The sequence below is a fragment of the Carcharodon carcharias genome, chromosome 11, assembly GCF_017639515.1.
Source record: "Carcharodon carcharias isolate sCarCar2 chromosome 11, sCarCar2.pri, whole genome shotgun sequence".
In the NCBI taxonomy this organism is placed as follows: Eukaryota; Metazoa; Chordata; class Chondrichthyes; order Lamniformes; family Lamnidae; genus Carcharodon; species Carcharodon carcharias.
Genome location: NC_054477.1, coordinates 34,669,335 through 34,688,522, shown reverse-complemented (window position 1 = coordinate 34,688,522; position 19,188 = coordinate 34,669,335). Strand labels below are relative to the sequence as shown.

Here is a 19,188-nt window from a genome sequence, read left to right as displayed (position 1 = left end):
AGTCAGTTCTTCAATTCCACCAATGAAAACTGATTAGTTGGGCTTGCACTTTTAAAAGTTACCTGGGATATTGCAATGAATGGCAGCAAAGTTATTGATAGCCTAATGATATAAAACTTTTGGAATGCCCTGCCCTAACATAAGAACATAAGAAATAGGAGCAGGAGTAGGACATTCGGCCCCTCAAGCCTGCCCCGCCATTCAATAAGATCACGGCTGATCTGCCCCAGGCCTCAACTCCTCTTTTGTGCCAGCTCCTCATAGCCCTCAACGCCACGATATTTCAAAAATCTATCTACCTCCTCTTTAAATACTTACAGTGATCTAGCCTCCACAACTCTCTAGAGTAGAGAATTCCAGACATTCACTACTCTCTGAGAGAGGAAATTCATTCGCATCTCAGTTTTAAAAGAGTCTCCCATTATTCTGTATCTAAGTCCCCTAGTTCAAGATTCCCCCACTAATGGAAACATCTTCTCAACATCTGCCCTGTCCAGCCCCCTCAGAATCTTGTATCTTTCAATAAGATCACCCCTTATTCTTCTAAACTCTAATGAATAAAGGCCTAACCTGTTTAGCTGTTCTTGATAAGCCAACCCCTTCATCCCAGGAATCAGCCAAGTGAATCTCTTTTGAAATGCCTCCAGGTACCAGTATATCCTTTCTTAAATACGGGTACAAAAAATGGACACAGTACTCCAGGTGTGGCCTTACCAAGGTACAGTTGTAACAAGTTTTAAACTCCAACCTCCTACCAATACAGGCCAAAATTCCATTTGCCTTCATAATTACTTGCTGCACCTGCAGGCTAATCTTTTGTGTTTCATCCACAAAAACACTCATCCCTCTGTGCTACACTTTTCTGGAGTCTGCCTTTTGATCTTTCCTACCATAAGACCAAAAGACGTAGGAGCAGAAGTAGGCCATTCGGCCCATCAAGTCTGCTCTGCCATCCAATTAAATCATATCTGATAATCCTCAACTCCACTTTCTTGACTTTCCCCCATAACCCTTGATTCCCTTACTGATTAAAAAACTGTCTATCTCAGCCTTAAATATACTTAACGACCCAGCCTCTACAGCCCTCTCTGGTAAAGAATTCCACAGACTGACTTCCCTCTGTGGGAACAAATTCCTCCTCATCGCTCTTTTAAACGGGTGCCCCCTTACTCTGAGATTATGCCCTCTGGTCCTAGACTTTCCCTCAAAGGGGAAACAACCTCTCAGCATCTACCCTGTCAAGATCCCTAAGAATCTTATATGTTTCAATAAGATCACCTCTCATTCTTCTAAATTTCAATGAGTACAGGCCCAACCTACTCAACCTCTCCTCATAAAAAAATCCCTCCATACCTGGGATCAACCGAGTGAACCTTCTCTGGACTGCCTCCAATGCCAGTATATCTTTCCTTAGATAAGGGAACCATAATTGTTCACAGTATTCTGGGTGTGATCTAACTAGTGCCTTGTATAGTTTTAGCAAGACTTCCCTATTTTTATACTCCATTCTCTTTGAAATAAAGGCCATCATTCCATTTGCCTTCCTTATTACCTGTTGAACTTGTATGTTAGCTTTTTGGGATACATGCACAAGGACTGCCAAATCCCTCTGTGCTGCAGCCTTCCGCAGTCTTTCTCCATTTAAATTATATTCAGCTCCTCTATTCTTCCTGCCAAAGTGTATAACCTCACATTTTCCCACATTATATTCCATCTGCCAAGTTTTTGCCCACTTACTTAACCTGTCTATATCCCTCTGTAGACCCCTTGTGTCATCCTCACCACTTGCCTTCCCACCTATTTTTGTGTCATCCGCTAACTTGGTGATAGTACATTCACTTCCCTCATCTGTCGTTAATATATATTGTAAATAACTGTGGCCCCAGCACTATTCCTGTGGCACTCCACTAGTTACAGGTTGCCATCCCAAAAATGCCCCCCTTATCCCAACTCCCTGTCTTCTGTTAGTTAGCCAATCCTCTACCCATGCTAATATTCTACCCCCAACACCATGGGCTTTTATCTTATTAAGTTGCCTTATGTGCGGTACCTTATCAAACGCCTTTTGGAAATCCAAATATATTGCATTTACTGGCTCCCCTTTATCTATTCTGCTTGTTACCTCCTCAAAGATTTCTTATAAATTTGTTAGGCATGTTTTCCTCTTCATGAAGCCATGCTGACTCTGCTTGATTAGATTATGTATTTCTAAGTGCTCTGCTATTACATCCTTTATAATAGACTCCAACATTTTCCCAATGATAGATGTTAAGTCAACTGGCCTATAGTTACCTGTTTTTGTCTCTCTCTTTTTGAATAAGGGTGTTATATTAGCCATTCTCCAATTCTCTGGGTCTTTTCCAGAATCTAAGGATTCTTGGAAGATTACTACCAGTGCATCCACTATCTCTGTAGCTACTTCCTTTAATATCCTAGGATGGAACCCATCAGGTCCAGGGGATTTATTGGCCTTTAGCCCTATTAGTTTCCCCAGTACTTTTTCTCTAGTGATAAGTCATTGTATTTATTACCCCCCACCAACTTTTGCCCCTTGATTATTTAGTATTTTTGGAATGCTATTAGTATCTTCTACTGTGATGACTGAAACAAAGTATTTATTCAACTCCTTTGCCATTTCCTGCTTCCCCATTATTATTTCCACAGCTTCATTTGCTAAGGGGCCTATGTTCACTTTGGCCTCTCTTCCTTTTTATATATTTAAAGAGGCTCTTATTGTCCATTTTTATATTACTTGCTAGCTTACCGTCAAAGTTTATTTTCTCCCTCTTTTTTTGGTCATCTTTTGTTGGTTTTTAAAACTTTCCCAGTCCTCTGGCTTACCATTAACCTTTGCCACATTGTATTGGCCTTAACTGCCTTGGATAACCATGGTTGGTTTATCCCCTTCCTTGAATCTTCCTTCCTCACTGGGATATATCTTTGTTGAGAGTCGTGAACTATTTTCTTAAACATCTGCCATTGTTCATCAGCCATCTTTTCTGCTAAACTGTTTTCCCAGTCGACTCCAGCCAACTCCGCCCTTATTCCATTGTAATTATCCTTATTTAAGTTTAGCACAATTGTTTCCAACCCAAGTTTCTCACTCTCAAACTGAGTGCTAAATTCTACCATTTTATGGTCACTGTTTCCTAGGGAGTCATTTACTCTGAGGTCATTTATTAAGCCTGCCTCATTACACATTACCAGATCCAAAATAGCCTGATCTCTGATTGGATTCACAACATATTGTTCTAAGACACTGTCCCGAATACATTCTATGAATTCTTGCTCATGTCTACCTCTGCCAATTTGATTTTCCCAATCTACATGAAGATTAAAGTTACCCATGATTAATGTACTGCCTTCTTTACATGCCTTCTTCATCTACTGATTTATTCTCTTAATCCTGCAATATAGCTACTGTTAGGGGGCCTATAGACTATTCCCACCAGTTTCTTCTTCCCCTTGTTATTTCTTACCTCCACCCATATGAATTCTACATCTTCCGATTTAAGATCCTTTCTTGCCATTGTACTTATTCCATCTCGTACTAACAAAGTTACCCCCAACACCCTTTCCGTCCTGCCTATCCTTTCAAAAAGTCACATACTCCTGAATATTTAGTTCCCAGTTTTGATCTCCTTGTAACCACATCTCCGTAATAGCTATAAGATCATACCAGTTAACCTCTATTTGTGACATTAATTAATTTATTTAGTCCCAATTACAACTTGCATTTAAGTAAAGAGCCATTAATTTTGCCTTTTTACCATTTTTTCCCATTTTGACCCTATATGCTGCTGTTTTTTTATATTTGTACAGTCTGTCCCTTCTCACTCTGGGTATCATTTCCTAAATAGCTGCCCTGCAAGGCTGCCATGTCCTTTTGCTTTGTAAACCTACACATCACCATTCCAGAACCCTCCCCAAAGTTTATGACCTCACACTTTCCTACATTAAACTCCATCTGCCAAGTTTTTGCCCACTCATTCAACCTGTCTATATCCTCTTGCAGATTCCTTATGTCCTCATCACAATATGCCCTTCCACCTATTTTTGTATCATCAACAAATTTGGATATACTACACTCCGCCCCCTCTTTAAAGTCATTATTATAGATAGTAAATAACTGAGACCCTAGGACTGATCCTTGTGGCACTCCACTAGTTACGTCTTTCCAACCTGAAAAAGACCCATTAATCCCTACTCTGTCTTCTGTGTGTTAACCAATCCTCAGTCCATGCTAATACATTACCCCCAATACCGTGAGCTCTTATCTTGTGCAATAACTTTTCTTGTGGCATCTTATTGAATGCCTTCTGGAAATCTAAATACACTACACCTACAGGTTCCCCTTTATCAACTCTGCTTGTTTTATCCTCAAAGAACTCTAGCAAATTTATCAAATATGATTTCCCTTTCACAAAATTATGTTGACTCTGTTTGATTACGTTAAGCTTTTCTAAATGTCCTGCTATTTCTTCCTTAATAATGGACTCTAGCATTTCCCAATGACAGATGTTAGGCTGACTGGCCTATAGTTTCCTGCTTTTTGTCTCCCTCCTTTCTTGAACAGGGGCGTCACATTATGCTTTTCCAATCTGCTGGGACCCTCCTGAAATCCAATGAGCCCTGGAATATTTCGACCAATGCCTCTACTATCTCTGCAGCCACGTCCTTTAAAACCCTTGGATGCAAGCCATCAGGTCCTGGTGACTTGTCTGTCTTTAGTCCCATTATTGTGTCAAATACTTTGTCCCTCATGATAGAGACTGTTACAAGATCTTTCCTTCCATTAGCTCCTTGCTTATCTGATATCTTTGGAAGGTTTATAGTGTCCTCCACTGTGAAGACCAGTGGAAAATATTGATTTAAATTATCTGCCATTTTCCTGTTCCCCATTATCAATTCTCCAGTTGCATCCTCCAAGGGTCCCATGCTCACTTTAGCTATTCTCTTTCTTTTTATACACCCGTAAAAGCTCTTGCTGTTTGTTTTTATATTTCTTTTATATTTCCCTCTTTATTAGCTTTTCAGTCATCCACTTCTGGTTCCTAAAAAAATTCCCCATCCTCTGGCCTACCGCTAGTTTTTGCTGCTTTATGTGCCTTAGGTTTTGATTGCATACTCTCCTTGACCACCCTTGTTAACCACAGGTGGTTCATCCTTCTCATCGAGTCCTTCTTTTTGACTGGGATAAATTTTTGCTGAGCATTATGAAATATCTGTTTAAATGTCTGCCACTGCTCATCCACTGACCTTCCCCTTGGTCTATTTTCCCAGCCCACTTTCGAGAACTCTTTCTTCATACCTCTGTAATTGCCCTTATTTAAGTTGAGGACACTGGTTTGAGATCCAAGTTGCTCGCCCTCAAACTGAATTTGAAATTCTACCATGTTGTGATCACTACCCCCTAGAGCATCCTCAACTACAATATCTCTTATTAATCCTACCTCATTACAAATCACTAGATCTAAAATAACCTGTTCCTGGACAGGTTCTGAAATGTATTGCTCTAAGAAACAATCCCTGATGCACTCTACAAAGTCATCTTCCATGTTACCCCTACCAATCTGATTTTGTCCAGTCAATATGCAGATTAAAATCACCCATGACAATTGTAGTGCCCTTCTTACATGCCTACATAATTTTCCAATTTATACTTTGTCCTGCAGTGAGGCAACTCTTCAGGGGCCTATAGACAATTCTCACCTGTGAATTCTTTCCTTTGCTATTCCTTATTTCCACCCAAACTGATTCCACATCACGATCTATTGTACCTATATCATTACTCACCACCACACTGATACCTTCCTTTATTAACAAAGCTACCCCACCTCCTTTTTCTTTTTGTCTATTTTCCCTGAACATCGAATACCTGTGAATATTGAGTTCCCAGTCTTGGTCACCCTGCAACCACCTGTCTGTAATAGCTATCAAGTCATGTCCATTTATTTCTATTTGTGCTGTCAACTCATCTATTTTGTTACAAATTCTGCATGTATTCAAATAAAGAGCATTAAGCTATGACTTTTTACCATTGTTATTCATCCTGGTTCTAATTTCTGCTGCACTCTTCTGCTTATACTTTCTGCCCCTTCCTGTCACACTTTGATTATCACTCGCCTCTTCACCTCTGCTCTCTTGCTTATTTTTGATTATCTAAAATTCCCTTCAATTGAATTCCGCCCCCCACCCCCCACCACTAATTAGTTTAAAGTCCTATCTACAACCCTAGTTATATGATTCACCAGGGCACTGGTCCCAACGTGGTTCAAATGAAGCCTGTGCCAATAGGTCTGTCCTTCCCCAGTACTGGTGCCAGTGCCCAATGAATCAAAACCTATTTTTCCCACACCAATCTTTGAGCCACGCATTTACCTCTCTAATCTTATTTACCCTATGCCAATTTACACATGGCTCAGGTAGTAATCCAGAGATTATTACCTTTGTGGTTCTGCTTTTTAATTTAGCCCCAAGCTGCTCATAGCCCCTCAGCAGAACCGCTTTCCTAGTCCTATCTATGTCTTTGGTACCTATGTGGACCATGACAACTGGATCCTTCCCCTCCCACTTCAATTCCTCTCCAGCCAGAAGAGATGTCCTTAACCTTGGCACCAGGTAGGCAATACAGCTTTTGGAATTCTCTGCAGAGAACAATATCTATTCCCCTAACTATGCTATGCCCTATTAGTACTACAGTTATCTTTTCTCCCCCCACATGAATCGCACTCTGTACCACGGTGCTGTGCTCAGTTCATTCATCCTCCCTGCAGTTTGTGCCCTCGTCCACACCAGGAGCAAGAACCTCATACCTCTTGGACAATGGTGCTGGCTGAGGCTCCTCCAAAGCTAAATTCTGGATCCCCATACCTGCCTCACTCGCAGTCATACCTTCCTGTCCCTGACCACAAACCAATTTGATATAATTAATCTAAGGGGCGTGACTGCCTCCTGAAACAGTGTCCAGTTAACTCTCCCCCTCGCTGATGTGTCGCAGTGTCCACAGCTCAGACTCCAGCTCATCCACTCTGAGCCAAAGTTCCTCGAGCAGCCAACACTTGCTGCAGATGTGGTCACCGCTGGGCGCACCGGTGTCTACCAGCTCCCACATGCTACAGCTGCAATGCATCATCTGTCCAGCCATCTCTATTCTATTTAGTTAATGAATATGGATGTTACATATTTTACAAGTGAATTTCTTAACTGTATTCTTCAACTGTAATAACGGCTCCTGAGTTAAACCACTTGGCCAATCAAAAGAGACAGGAAAGAGATACCCACGAATCACCTACCTGTTTTCCTGTGACAACACACTTCAGGTCTGATAGTTTGAAACAGGTTGAAGGGACTCTCTGCCGCCGGTTCTTATCTCCCGCTGCCGCTGACCTTTTCATGCAGGTCCGCTCTCTGTGTGCTGGGGTGTTGGAAGCAGATTCAATACTGTAGTAACTTTAAAAGGGCAATGGCTATGTTTTGTTGTGTGGTTTGGGTATAGGTGGGTGTTTTGGGGATTATCTATGCTCCCAAAGTATGCTACTTCAGTCTCAAAACTATTACTTTTTATTTACAGCAACTATTTACACATTTGGATCTCTGCATGAGGGCGGAGCCTCTATTCCTTCCAGATGTCTCTTGCTTCTCAGTCATGTGATCTGACAAAATAATTGGAAACCTCTTTCAAACAGCTGGCACAGGCAACATGTGCTGAATGGTCCCCTTCTGCACTATATGAATTTATACACTCAACAACTGGGCTTCCGGCTTTTTTGTCCAACAAGACTGTTTCTCTCTTTTTGCTTGCTTCATTTGGATATTTGGATCAATAGAGTAATAATGGGCTCCATATCCGATAGCAGCCAATAATAGACATTCATTAATTGGCACATGAACTCATGACCCAAACAGAGAGGCCCTTGGACCTTTATAAATTCACCTTTGGCTTGTGGAATGAATCCAGTAAGCTACAGGCACAAAGTAGGCACCATAATTCAGCTGGCATAGGGCTTTCAAATTTCAGCTAATTTGGATACTGAGCCAGTCTGTGGGTAAGCACAGGTAATGGATTGGGCATGAGGTAAGTGGGGGGAGGCAAAGAAGAGGTGGGTGAGCATATACTGACAGCGACTGCAATGTTAATATGGAGGCAGGAAGAGGACCTAGCTTGACATTAAGATAAGCTTAAGAAAAATTGGTTCCACTTGATTAGCCTGACGTAGAGTCTAAAAGAACTAGCCGGAGCTTTTGCTGTCTAAACCTGGGCCCCCCAGCGAATTTAGCAGCAGTCTGAATGCAGAACAAATTGGTCATTGTTGCACCTGCTCTATACCTGTAAAACAGAAGCAACAATGTTGAATTTAAGCCCCCTTTATCTCCAATTGAGTGCAGCCAATAATACCCAAGACTTTAGAGAAGGTACTTCTGTTGCAGTTATGCAATCTCTCCCCTGTTTCATCTGGGGAACTTCCTTTAGCAAAGCTTCTCCATTAGTTTCAGATCTGACATTCTAGCCATGTAGACCCTTTTCTTCATATGCGGCATACAAGAGTATATCACTTGTGGCTCCAATTGCCCTGCTCAACACTGCCTTCATCAAATAGTTTGTTGGGAGACAATGGAACAAATGATGGCTTATTAACTTCTGTTCTTACATGCACTGATTATAATACAAAGTTCCACTTTGTGCAGATTGTTCTGATATGTACATCAGTGGCGAAACCACAAGTGGATATTACAGAATTAAGCCAAAATCTATTGCTGAACCATTTCTTGCATACTGTGATATGTCAGATGGTGGTGGATGGACAGTTATTCAACGACGCACTAATGGCAAGGTGAATTTTAACAGGTAAATGAAGTATGTTAATGTCAAACTAAACCATAGGGAGACCTTCCTGGTGATTCTTAAGTCATTCTACTTGTTCTTTTTCAGAGGCCGGGCTTTTGCATGTTGGTGGTTACCCCACCCACTGGCTGGAAATTCAGGGACAATGTTACCTCCACTGGCCCTGGAAGCCACGACTCAATTTTATGTTATTCAGGCAATTAGTCGCCTGCAGTCGTGACTTCCAAACCTCTGAGGCAGGATGTCCCGCCTCCAAAGCTGCCAGCCAATCAAAAGCATGGAAGCTCCTCAAGCCCAGCAGCGCCACCAGGAGCAGTGGCCACTGCTGGGACTGCAGCAGGCACCGGACCAGCGATGATTGAGGAGGCCCAGAGAGCACATAAGTGGATTTGGGACACACTGGGATCAATCAGGCAGACTCTAGCGAATGGAGAGAGAATCGATCATAAAGACAGGGGAGATCTTCCAGCAGGGGCACCCCTTGCTGCTTGGTGGAGGGTGGGGGGGAGGGGCAGTGGGGGGGAGCGGGGTGTGGAACATGCCAGCAAGCCACAGGTACCCAATCAGGAGGGACCCTGTTTCTACTCCCCCCTCCCGCCCCCCCACTTCCTAGCCTGCTCTGGCCAGAGCTTCTAGTATTCCCAATTTTCCTTTTAACCTGCTATCTTCTTTCTCTTATTACCAGGTCTTTTCTTTTCAAATGAGAACTGCGCATTTATTATAAATTTCTCACCAGTGGGCATTTTACAAATGACCGCCATTTATGCATGTCTGTAGTTTTAAAGTGTTTCTAACTGTATATTGAATGATAAATAAAACAGAATATAATTATGAAATATAATTATAATATACAGAAACCCTTTGGCTTATATTGCATATTTCTTCCAACCATTAATATGTGGTAAAATAAAAAGTGTCTTCACTGGACCCCATTTAGAATTTCCTCACCATACAAATGTCCAAGACATTAGTGCTTTACTGATGAATATTAATTTATCAGTGGTACAGCCAATCTGCACTGCTGAATGCCATTTTATTTTCACAAGACAATGCATTGGTGCATTTAATACTACTATTAGTCTCAGTACATGTTAGTTGCAAATAAAGTCTTATTTTGTTGCTGCATCCTTAGTGGTACACTGAGTGTAAAATGTCTCCACTTAATTGTAAAATTGACTCTCAACTAACCTTATCTTTTACTAAGTACTGCTGCCGAAATTAAAATATTTTTTAACATCCCCTCTTTTATGCCGAATTGTCGGTCAGGATTTTGAATGACTCACATGATTCATCAAAGTAACTTAGCGCCCTCACTCAAAGTGAGTGTTCAATAATTCACTTCCCATTAACTTTAATTGTACAATTGAGGTAGGATTCTATTTACATAAAAGCATTCAAGTATTATTAATGTTATGATTATCAGGCAAATCTTCAGCATCAGGGAATTATTAGTTTATTAGTAAACTAATAATTGTTCTCTCAGATCATAGAAATCATAGAACGTAGCAAAATTGTGAGTGTAACAAATATTTGACAGTCATTACTTCTAGACTCAACTAGACCAATGTACTCCTGGTTGGCCTCCCTCATTCTACCTTCAAGAAACCTGAGGTCTTCCAAAGCTTTTGCTGCCCTTGTGTTAACTCACAGCAAGTCCCATCCCACTATCACCCTTGTGCTCGTTGACCTACATTGATTCCCTGACAAGCAACATTTTAATTTTAAAATTCTCATCCTTGTTTTCAAATCCCTCCTTGGTCTAGCCCCTCCCTATCTCCTGTAATCTCCTCCAACCCCACCCTCTGAGATATCTGTGCTCCTCCAATTCTGGCCTCTTGTGCATTTCCCAGTATAATTACTCTACCATTGGTAAGGGTGCCTTCAGTTGCCTGGGCCCCAAGCTCAGGAATTCCCTCTCTACACCCCTCTGCCTCTCTCCCTCACTTTCATCCTTTAAGACGCTTCTTAAAAGCTACCTCTTTGGCCAAGCTTTTGGTTATCTGATCTAATATCTCCTTCTGTGGCTCAGTGTCTTACTTTACAATGCTCCTATGAAGAGCCTTGGTATGTTTCATTGCATTTAAGGTGCTATAATAATGTAAGTTAGGTGTTATTGAAAATGATTAGTCGTAAACTGCACTTAACTGAAACAAAGACAAAAATTATTGGAAGTGTCAACAGATTTTGCTCTTCAACAAGATTTAAGTTATCTTTGCTATTCTTGCAATTCATACTTTCTTCAGAGGCTGGGATGACTATAAATCAGGCTTTGGATCATTTCAAGGTGGGAAAGATGAATATTGGCTCGGAAATGAAAAGATACACCAAATTCTGGCTGCAGGTAAGAATATATTCAACTTTGAAATGTTGAATCAGCCCTAACGAATGTAAAGGATAAAATACAGCTTGAAAACATTTTTAGAAACATTAATAATCACAAAATAGACATTTTGACCACTGATAAATTCCTTGCAGGAAAGTATTTAATAAAGATTGACCTCGTTGATTGGAATGGAGAAAAGAGGTATGCTACCTATGAAAAATTTAGCATCTCAGATGAAAAGGTAAGAGAATTTGAAACTTGTCATGGATATTGAACTTATTTTCAATTGCCAATGAAGTTATCACACCATGAATGTAGCACTTTAGTTAAATATGTACGTTGTTTTGTTATTTAAACCAGGATAAATACAGGCTAACATTTGGAACCTATGGTGGAAATGCAGGGGATGCATTGTCTGGTGGTTTGATGCCACAGGTGCAGTGGTCAGCTTCTCACAATGGGATGCAATTCAGCACATCAGACCAGGACAACGACAGATACCTACAGGGGAGTTGCTCTCAAGAAAATAAATCTGGCTGGTGGTTTAACAGGTATAGAGTTACATTTATTTATGCAATACTGTGTATGAAGGTATATATACAGACTCTTTGCTAGAAAGAATAATTGTGGTTGGAAAATATAACAGGCCATAATTTTCTATCCAAATAATGGTGAAGCTCATGTCAGTCACCACAGCAAATTATGGCACATCATTTTTATTTGTCTTTGTACCCAGTGACCATTTCAAACAGAATTAAGGTTGATGTAACAGATCATGCGTAATCGCTGTCCACATTATGCTGCCCATTATTTCAGAGTCAGCCTCCCAGTTTCCTTTACAGCATTAATGTAACCTTCCTATTTTTGCACCCCCTGTACTGTTAAAAGGGCCATCCAGGGACATCCACTGGAAGTGCACAGGCGTGGACATTAGGTGAAGACAGGACTCCATTTGGTTTTAATGTCCCATAAAATCATAGTAATTATACCACAGATACAGATCATTCAGCCCATCACACCGGCAGCAGCTCTCTGCAAGGGAGTCCCCATCCCCATCCCCTGTCCCATCCCCACACTTATTTTAAAAATTTTTGAAATAGCGATCCATTTCCCTTTTTAAAAGCAGTTACAAAATCCTGCTTCTCTATGGTTTTAGGTAGGGCATTCTATGTCCTAACCACGTACTGTATAAGTAAAAAAAAATTGCCCAGACAAAGTTAGGGTAAAGCAAATTTCCCTCCGAGAATATTAGTGATTTGCAGGCATAATAAGTGTTGGGATCTGGAGCATATTAAGCTCCACCTAGTGGTAAGAGTATACAGCTGTAGGCATGACTGTGTGACAGAATGCTGATGCCCATATAAAACATTCACAACAAATTTAATGTAAACAGCTATTTAACTTAGGCAGCCTTTTCTTTGCCTTTAAGTCAACAAAACCTCAAGTCAATTGTTCTTTGTTGGTAGAACCAGTAATAATGAAACAATTTCATCATAACTTCAGAATTGTTGAGGACAAAGAGGATTAGAATTGTTTTGTCCTTTTAGTACTGAAATGCAATAAAACCTGTTTAATAACTTTATGGAAAAGCCACTGAACTAACTTGAATGATAAATTAATGATTGAGACTTAAATTTTTCTTTAAAACAATCTATCTACCTTCTGTTTCAGTGCATTCATTAGTAACCAATTCCAAAGTTCCAGATTTCTTGCAACTTATTTTATTTTATTTAACCTGAAGACTGTGGGACACTATCTGTTGCATTTTGTTGCAGAGGTTTAAGTTCATCCCAAACAGAAGTGATGAATGTTTTCTTTCTTATGGGTTGCAAGAGCCTCAAGCAAAGTATGTTTGGTTAGCCTCAGTCTCATGTGCATAGCTCAAGGAATGTGCTGTTGCATCATTTGACTCCAAATTACCTCACTCAAAGTTATCACTGACAGATCGAACGGAAATGTGATACACATGCAGAAGGGGCTGTGGCTGTAAAGTTGACCGGAAAGTGTACTGTGGTGGCAGCACAGAGGGAGCTGTATCAAGTATTGAATTTACACTGTAACAGAGCAGAAGTGTATGATTCCAAACCTGGGTGGACAAACTAGATATAGTTACTCATCGCAGACATCTCTTTTTCTCTCTCTCCCACACAAATTGTGTTCAAGAATTAAACAAAAGTTGTTTCCAGATTAATACATATGAACTCTCAATGCTTGAACTTTTGAGAAGGTGGGGAGGGGGGAGGAATAGGTCAAATTCTAGATCCTAAAAGAGCAAGATTCTTAAATAAATAGCTTTAAAGGCAGAAGGACAAGGGCAGCAAATGCATGGGAACACCACCACCTTCGAGTTCTTCTCCAAGCCACACACCATCCTGACTTGGAACTATGTCACTGTTCCCTCACTGTCGCTGGGTCAAAATCCTGGAACTCCCTTCCTAACATCACGGTGGACGTACACCACATGAACTGCAGCATTTCAAGAAGGCAGCTCACCACCACCTTCTCCAGGGCAACTGGGAATGGGCAACAAATGCTGGTCTAGCCAGCGACACCCACATCCCGTGAATGAATAAAAAGTGAAAAATTCAGTTTATTTCACTCTGAGAACTGAAGGGGCTAGAAATTCATCTGAGGTGGGGATGCAAAATAGGAGATATCAGATTGGCTGCCCGCATTGGAATTAAATATCAGGCACTGCGTACAATGGGCAATCAAGCCAACATCACCGTTTTGCATCATAGAGGAATTTCTAGCCCAACTTGTTTGTTTGAAATAAATCTGATAAATTTCTGCCTTTATGCTGATCTTCTTTAAAATCAATCTCTTTAATTGTTGTTCAAAATCAAAGATGCCATATGGCCAACCTTAATGGAAAATACTATCGACGTGGCAACTACACTGCAAAACATGATAATGGAATTCTCTGGTACACCTGGACAGGATGGTGGTACTCTCTGAAATTCACAGCCATGAAAGTCCGACCACTCTACTTCTTTTCAAGTGCTGGAAGCGGAGATTATGGCAACAAAATTGGGTAGTATTCACTTGACAAGGAACTGGATCCTTAATATCACATGCCAGGTTACTTAATCCAAATAAGAGAGAAATACTATGGAGTTAAACATTTGTATTTTGTAAACTGTGTCATCGTTAAATAGACTATAGCTAACTTTTTGTATTGTGACAATAAATTACTTTATAATTTTGATGACAAAATGGCAACCTGTGTCAGTCCATTTTAATTAGCGGAATCAACATTCTGCAAAAAAAAGGATAAAAAGGGGGCGGGGGTAATTTAACTTAACAGATACCCATTTTATGACAATGTTTAAGGCCCACTTGATATTCGGGTGGACCTATAAATGAGCGACTAGCCTGGTCTCCTGAAATGAGCTTAAAGCTACCTAAGGGTGGAAATCGAAATCCCATAGGAACAAATGCAGGCCGCCAGCAGAAATGCACAACCTTTTATTTTTATGGACCGAGAAGAAGCATCAGACCCCGACCCCATAAAACTCCAGCCCATTCCCAATGCCCTTTTGATGCTCCGTTCCCAACATCAGTTTATAACCTACTAGACCTGTCCTAATATCCAGCTCCACATGAGAGGCAGCCGATTTCCGGCCAGCGACCTGTTTTTGTAGCCACAGCTCGCTGCCAATATTTACCAACTCTGTGACTGTCCTGGACAGAAATCAAATTTACTGGTCAAAGGTCTTCATTATCCTGAAACTAATATCTGAAAGATATTCAGGCATATATTTTCATACTGTATTAAATGTGACATTTAAATCAATATTGAGCACTTGCATATTTGAGGAAACATTCAAGTAAATCTTTAGGGTTTAAATCATGTTGATACTGTGCTCAACTGAGCTTTTTAACTGAAAATAACATTTATTTCTAATTGCCATATAAAGAATGCCTTAAAGCATTGGAATTCGTGAAGTATTTTTGAAATGAATGTGAATGCACTCGATCTGAGAAAGAAGAATTGACTGATCATTTGCATATACTTGTCCTCTTGTGATTGACTGACTGAAAATGCTTTGTATAATAAGTATCACAATAAAATGCTCATTTGAAATAATCAAAAGTCTCACGGTATTTAACATTGATAAACATTTCTTCTCTCTCATAAAACTGGGAATTGCAAATTCTGTTCATCCCATGTGTAATGCCGAACAACGTTAACTCTTAGACTCTTAGTAGATTGCAGTTACTTCCAGTCCCTTTGGGTTGACCATATTTCAGCTCGCATGCTGAATTGCTGAAATTAATGCTAATATTAACTTATTAAAGCTATACACACGTTAGAACATTTTACTGTACCATTAACCCTTTACAATTAAAATAAAACAGTGTAAATAAGTAAACTCATATGGACATGTAATTCAGTTCATTCTGTATTTTTCCCATTCTCTCTCCACAACCTCCTCCCCCCACCCACCCCCCCCCCCCACGCCCCCCCCTGCCATTCTTTCTTTCAATGTCACACCTAATGTTAGATCTACTCTCCCCCTTCAGGTACCATGCCCTAAGAAGGCATTGGCAACCATGGACTTCCATGTGTTGGTCCATGTTATGCTTGGCAAGGTACTGCAATAGCTTGCTGTTGCCTTCTGCAGGTTCTGGCTTATGAGGAGACTCCCCCATTCTGACTGCTTGCCATAGGTTTTACAAATTGATACTCAAATTGGCCACATTATGAACACACCTTCCTTGGCGATCGAGTACCAGAGTGGGACTTGAACCCAAAGCTTCTGGTTGAGAGGCAGGGTGCCACAAGAGCTCCACATTAGATCTACAACATATAATAAATACTTATTTTCCAAAAAGCTAAAACCCAAAAAGGCCATTATTTTAACAGAGTAACCACATTAGCCATTTTACAAATATTACAATTTATATATTTTAAAAGTAATCAATACGTTACTAAAAATCTGTGGTGAATCACCTATAAATATTTATTTCAAAAAGGTGTGCGGTTGTAAGAACGCACCTTACAAAAAATGTTCAGTTCTTTGGCTTTAATAATTTGTTGGCCAGGGGCTGCAGCCGAACTGCTGACATAGGCAAAAGCAACTTTTGACCTGAAGTAACCTGAGTTCAGTCACTGGCCTGAGCTGGCTGGAACCGGTTTGAAGTAACTGAGTTTCGTGAAGAACAAAGGGAATGTGATAAGACACAAGTCCTTATTTAGAAAAGGAGTAATGAGGTCATGCTACCTAAGTCCTTGGGACAGAGCCAATGTGAAGATGCCACAGACAAGACAAGCAAGCCTAAACCAATGGGAGAGAGACAGCACAGCTTGAAGAGATAAGATTCAGAATAAGAGTGGAGAATCTCGGGCGTGGAGCCAGCGAAGACTCCGGAGAACATCACAGAAGTGGAAGAACCTACGTCAACAACGTAGAGACGACGTCGAGAGAGAGAGACAGAATGGAACGCCTGGCCAGCGTCAGCTCTCCTCTTCGGGTATTAGCTTTTATATTCTGTGACCACTCAGGGAGTGTCAGAGAAACCTAGTGGGTGGGTGTTTAGATTCTAGGTTGGGTATAAAACTGTATAACCTGCTGTAAACTGTATATCTATATATAACCAGACGCATATGATCTTATAAAAACAAAAAAACTGCGGATGCTGGAAATCCAAAACAAAAACAGAATTACCTGGAAAAACTCAGCAGGTCTGGCAGCATCGGCGGAGAAGAAAAGAGTTGACGTTTTGAGTCCTCATGACCCTTCGACAGATTGTGTTTTTTTATATGATCTTATGATGTGAATAAAGTGAATTGAGAGTAAAGAGCGATTGACTCTTCTCCTCTTTGTACTAAGCCAATAACCATTACCGGTGACCTCCGGTCAACAGATTGTTTTCCTTCCTATGTATCTTGTATGTTTGCAATTAGTTGCAGTACAGAACATGCACAGGAAGATGCAATTTTGATCAATGAAGACTTGGAAAATACAATTTAGGGAAGATATACAAAGAATCTTCTTTCTAGTGTTCTTTTCCCCTCTGATTTCACCTGTACACCTCCACTTCTGAGGATCATCGTTCATGCAGGGGACTGGCTAGTCCAAGAAGATAATCAAACTTGGACCTTTCTGGTCTGTGTGACTCGATGTGCATCCTAGGCCATTGGGAAGCTCATAATTATCACCAAATCCTTTATTTCTCTATTCTTCTAAGCCCTTCTCTGCCATACACCATTCTAGGTCCAATGCGATGGATGGGTGACCTTTCATCAATCGCCTACTAATATTGGTCAGTAGCTGCCTTCTGAAAGATATGCAAGAATAGTCTATAGTGACTTGCCTTTTCACTTTTCCCTTGCGTTTTGCAAAATACCATACGTGTAATTGGCATCACTCCCCATCCCCACACACCTACCCCCACCCCCCCACTCCACCATCAACCTGACAGTTTGAAAACTCTTTATGCAGAATTCCATTCCTGGTCCATGCTCCAATGGGTTAGTGAACCATCATGATATACGACACAAGAAAAGCTGTATCGCCCACATTAAATAACATTCACTAAAAATTTGATTTGGCAATTATTTGTGTTCAAAGATGTCTTTATGTTTTCCCCAAAACCAAAATTGGAAGAGCCACAGACTCAGTTCCTGCCCCTGCTTGCTCCGGAAAGTTGGGAAATACCAAGGGAGATTTGAGGCCAGTACTAGACATAAACGATATTTGCTTTAAGAAAAGTGGAGGGGAAATCAGATAGCATTTCAATATAAATGCTGCAGGATTCCATACTCCATATTTTTAATACTTGCAGAAAACTTCTTAAATTATAAACTCAATTTGATTTTCAGGATGTGCAATTTTAAAATGGCATAAATTGATTGACCTACACCTGTGCAAGTACACGTACTACTAACTTCACATTGGAATTCACAGACTTGGAGTTAATTGCAAAGAGAAACGTGTTTATAATTCAGTTAATTAAAAATCATGGTCTAAGCTATCACTTTGGTGTAGAGATATTTTTTGTCCATTTGATGTTCAAGTAAAATACTTTATAATTTTAAAATGTATGGCTTCAAAGTTGAACTGTATTTATATTTATTTTTCAGGATTCATTATTTCAAAAAGTAATCATGGCATTTTTTTTTTAACCAGGCGATATCCAAATTGTGGGATTTTGCAGCTTTAAATTTTTTTGGTTTTCAACCAATTTATTTTAATTTTTTCATAAGAGTATCAGAAAGCATTATAATGTATGATACAACAGAGCTGAGCAACATACTGCACATATTCTTCATAATACACGAAGGTCAAATAAAGGATGGCTAATTTAACCAGGATAATAGTGTCTGTCCATTTTGTTGTCATACTAAACACACAAGCAGAAGGTCTGTTAGTTCCATAACAAAGTCGGTGTATTAAACACTACTGTCTGATCCTTTTTGGGAAAGGAGAGTGATTAATTGGCGTGTAAAGGGAGAACAAAGGGGAAGAAAGTTGAGTGCAGGATTTAAAAAGTCTCCACCATAAATTCAAGCTAAGGGACAAATAAACTGATGGCACACCTATGATGACCCTCAACGCTTGTTAATTCCTCTGTCTCCCATCCAACAACAACTTGTACACACACAGTGTGTCTCTGTTCTGAGAAGCATCCCAAGATGCTGCACTAAAGACAGAGAAACAGACACTGAGCCTTGGATAGAAATATTAGGAAGTGTGACGAAGCCTGGTTAAAAAGAAGGATTTTGAGAAGACTTTTAAAAGAGAAGAGAGAATTTGGGAAGAAAAAGGCTTTGGATTAACGTCCCTGTAACCAGGCCCAAGGCAATTAAGCATCTACAGCCAATGGTAGGGTAAAGGAGGGAGGAATGTTCAAAAACCTAAAATCAAATCACCAAAAGGCATAACAATTTTGAGTTATACTTAGAGTTCACGTATTAAAATGTATCTTATATGATTTAAGATTCAAAGAACAGAATCCTAACAAAACATGTCTTTCATGTAAAACGTCACTAGAAATCACAGCTTTAAAAGTA

At 40.2% G+C, this 19,188-nt stretch overlaps 1 protein-coding gene across 1 annotated transcript in view; it reads left to right on the top strand.

The window, feature by feature from the left end:
• The window catches only part of fgl1b (fibrinogen like 1B), a 28,048-nt gene extending 12,798 nt beyond the window's left edge, over positions 1–15,250 (top strand). The window contains exons 4-8 of the mRNA XM_041198600.1: positions 8,689–8,848; positions 11,089–11,186; positions 11,321–11,409; positions 11,529–11,719; positions 14,017–15,250. Coding sequence (XP_041054534.1) covers positions 8,689–8,848; positions 11,089–11,186; positions 11,321–11,409; positions 11,529–11,719; positions 14,017–14,206 — 728 coding nt within the window. The 3' untranslated portion in view covers positions 14,207–15,250. The remainder of the gene's footprint in view (positions 1–8,688; positions 8,849–11,088; positions 11,187–11,320; positions 11,410–11,528; positions 11,720–14,016) is intronic.
• Positions 15,251–19,188: the final 3,938 nt, after the last annotated feature.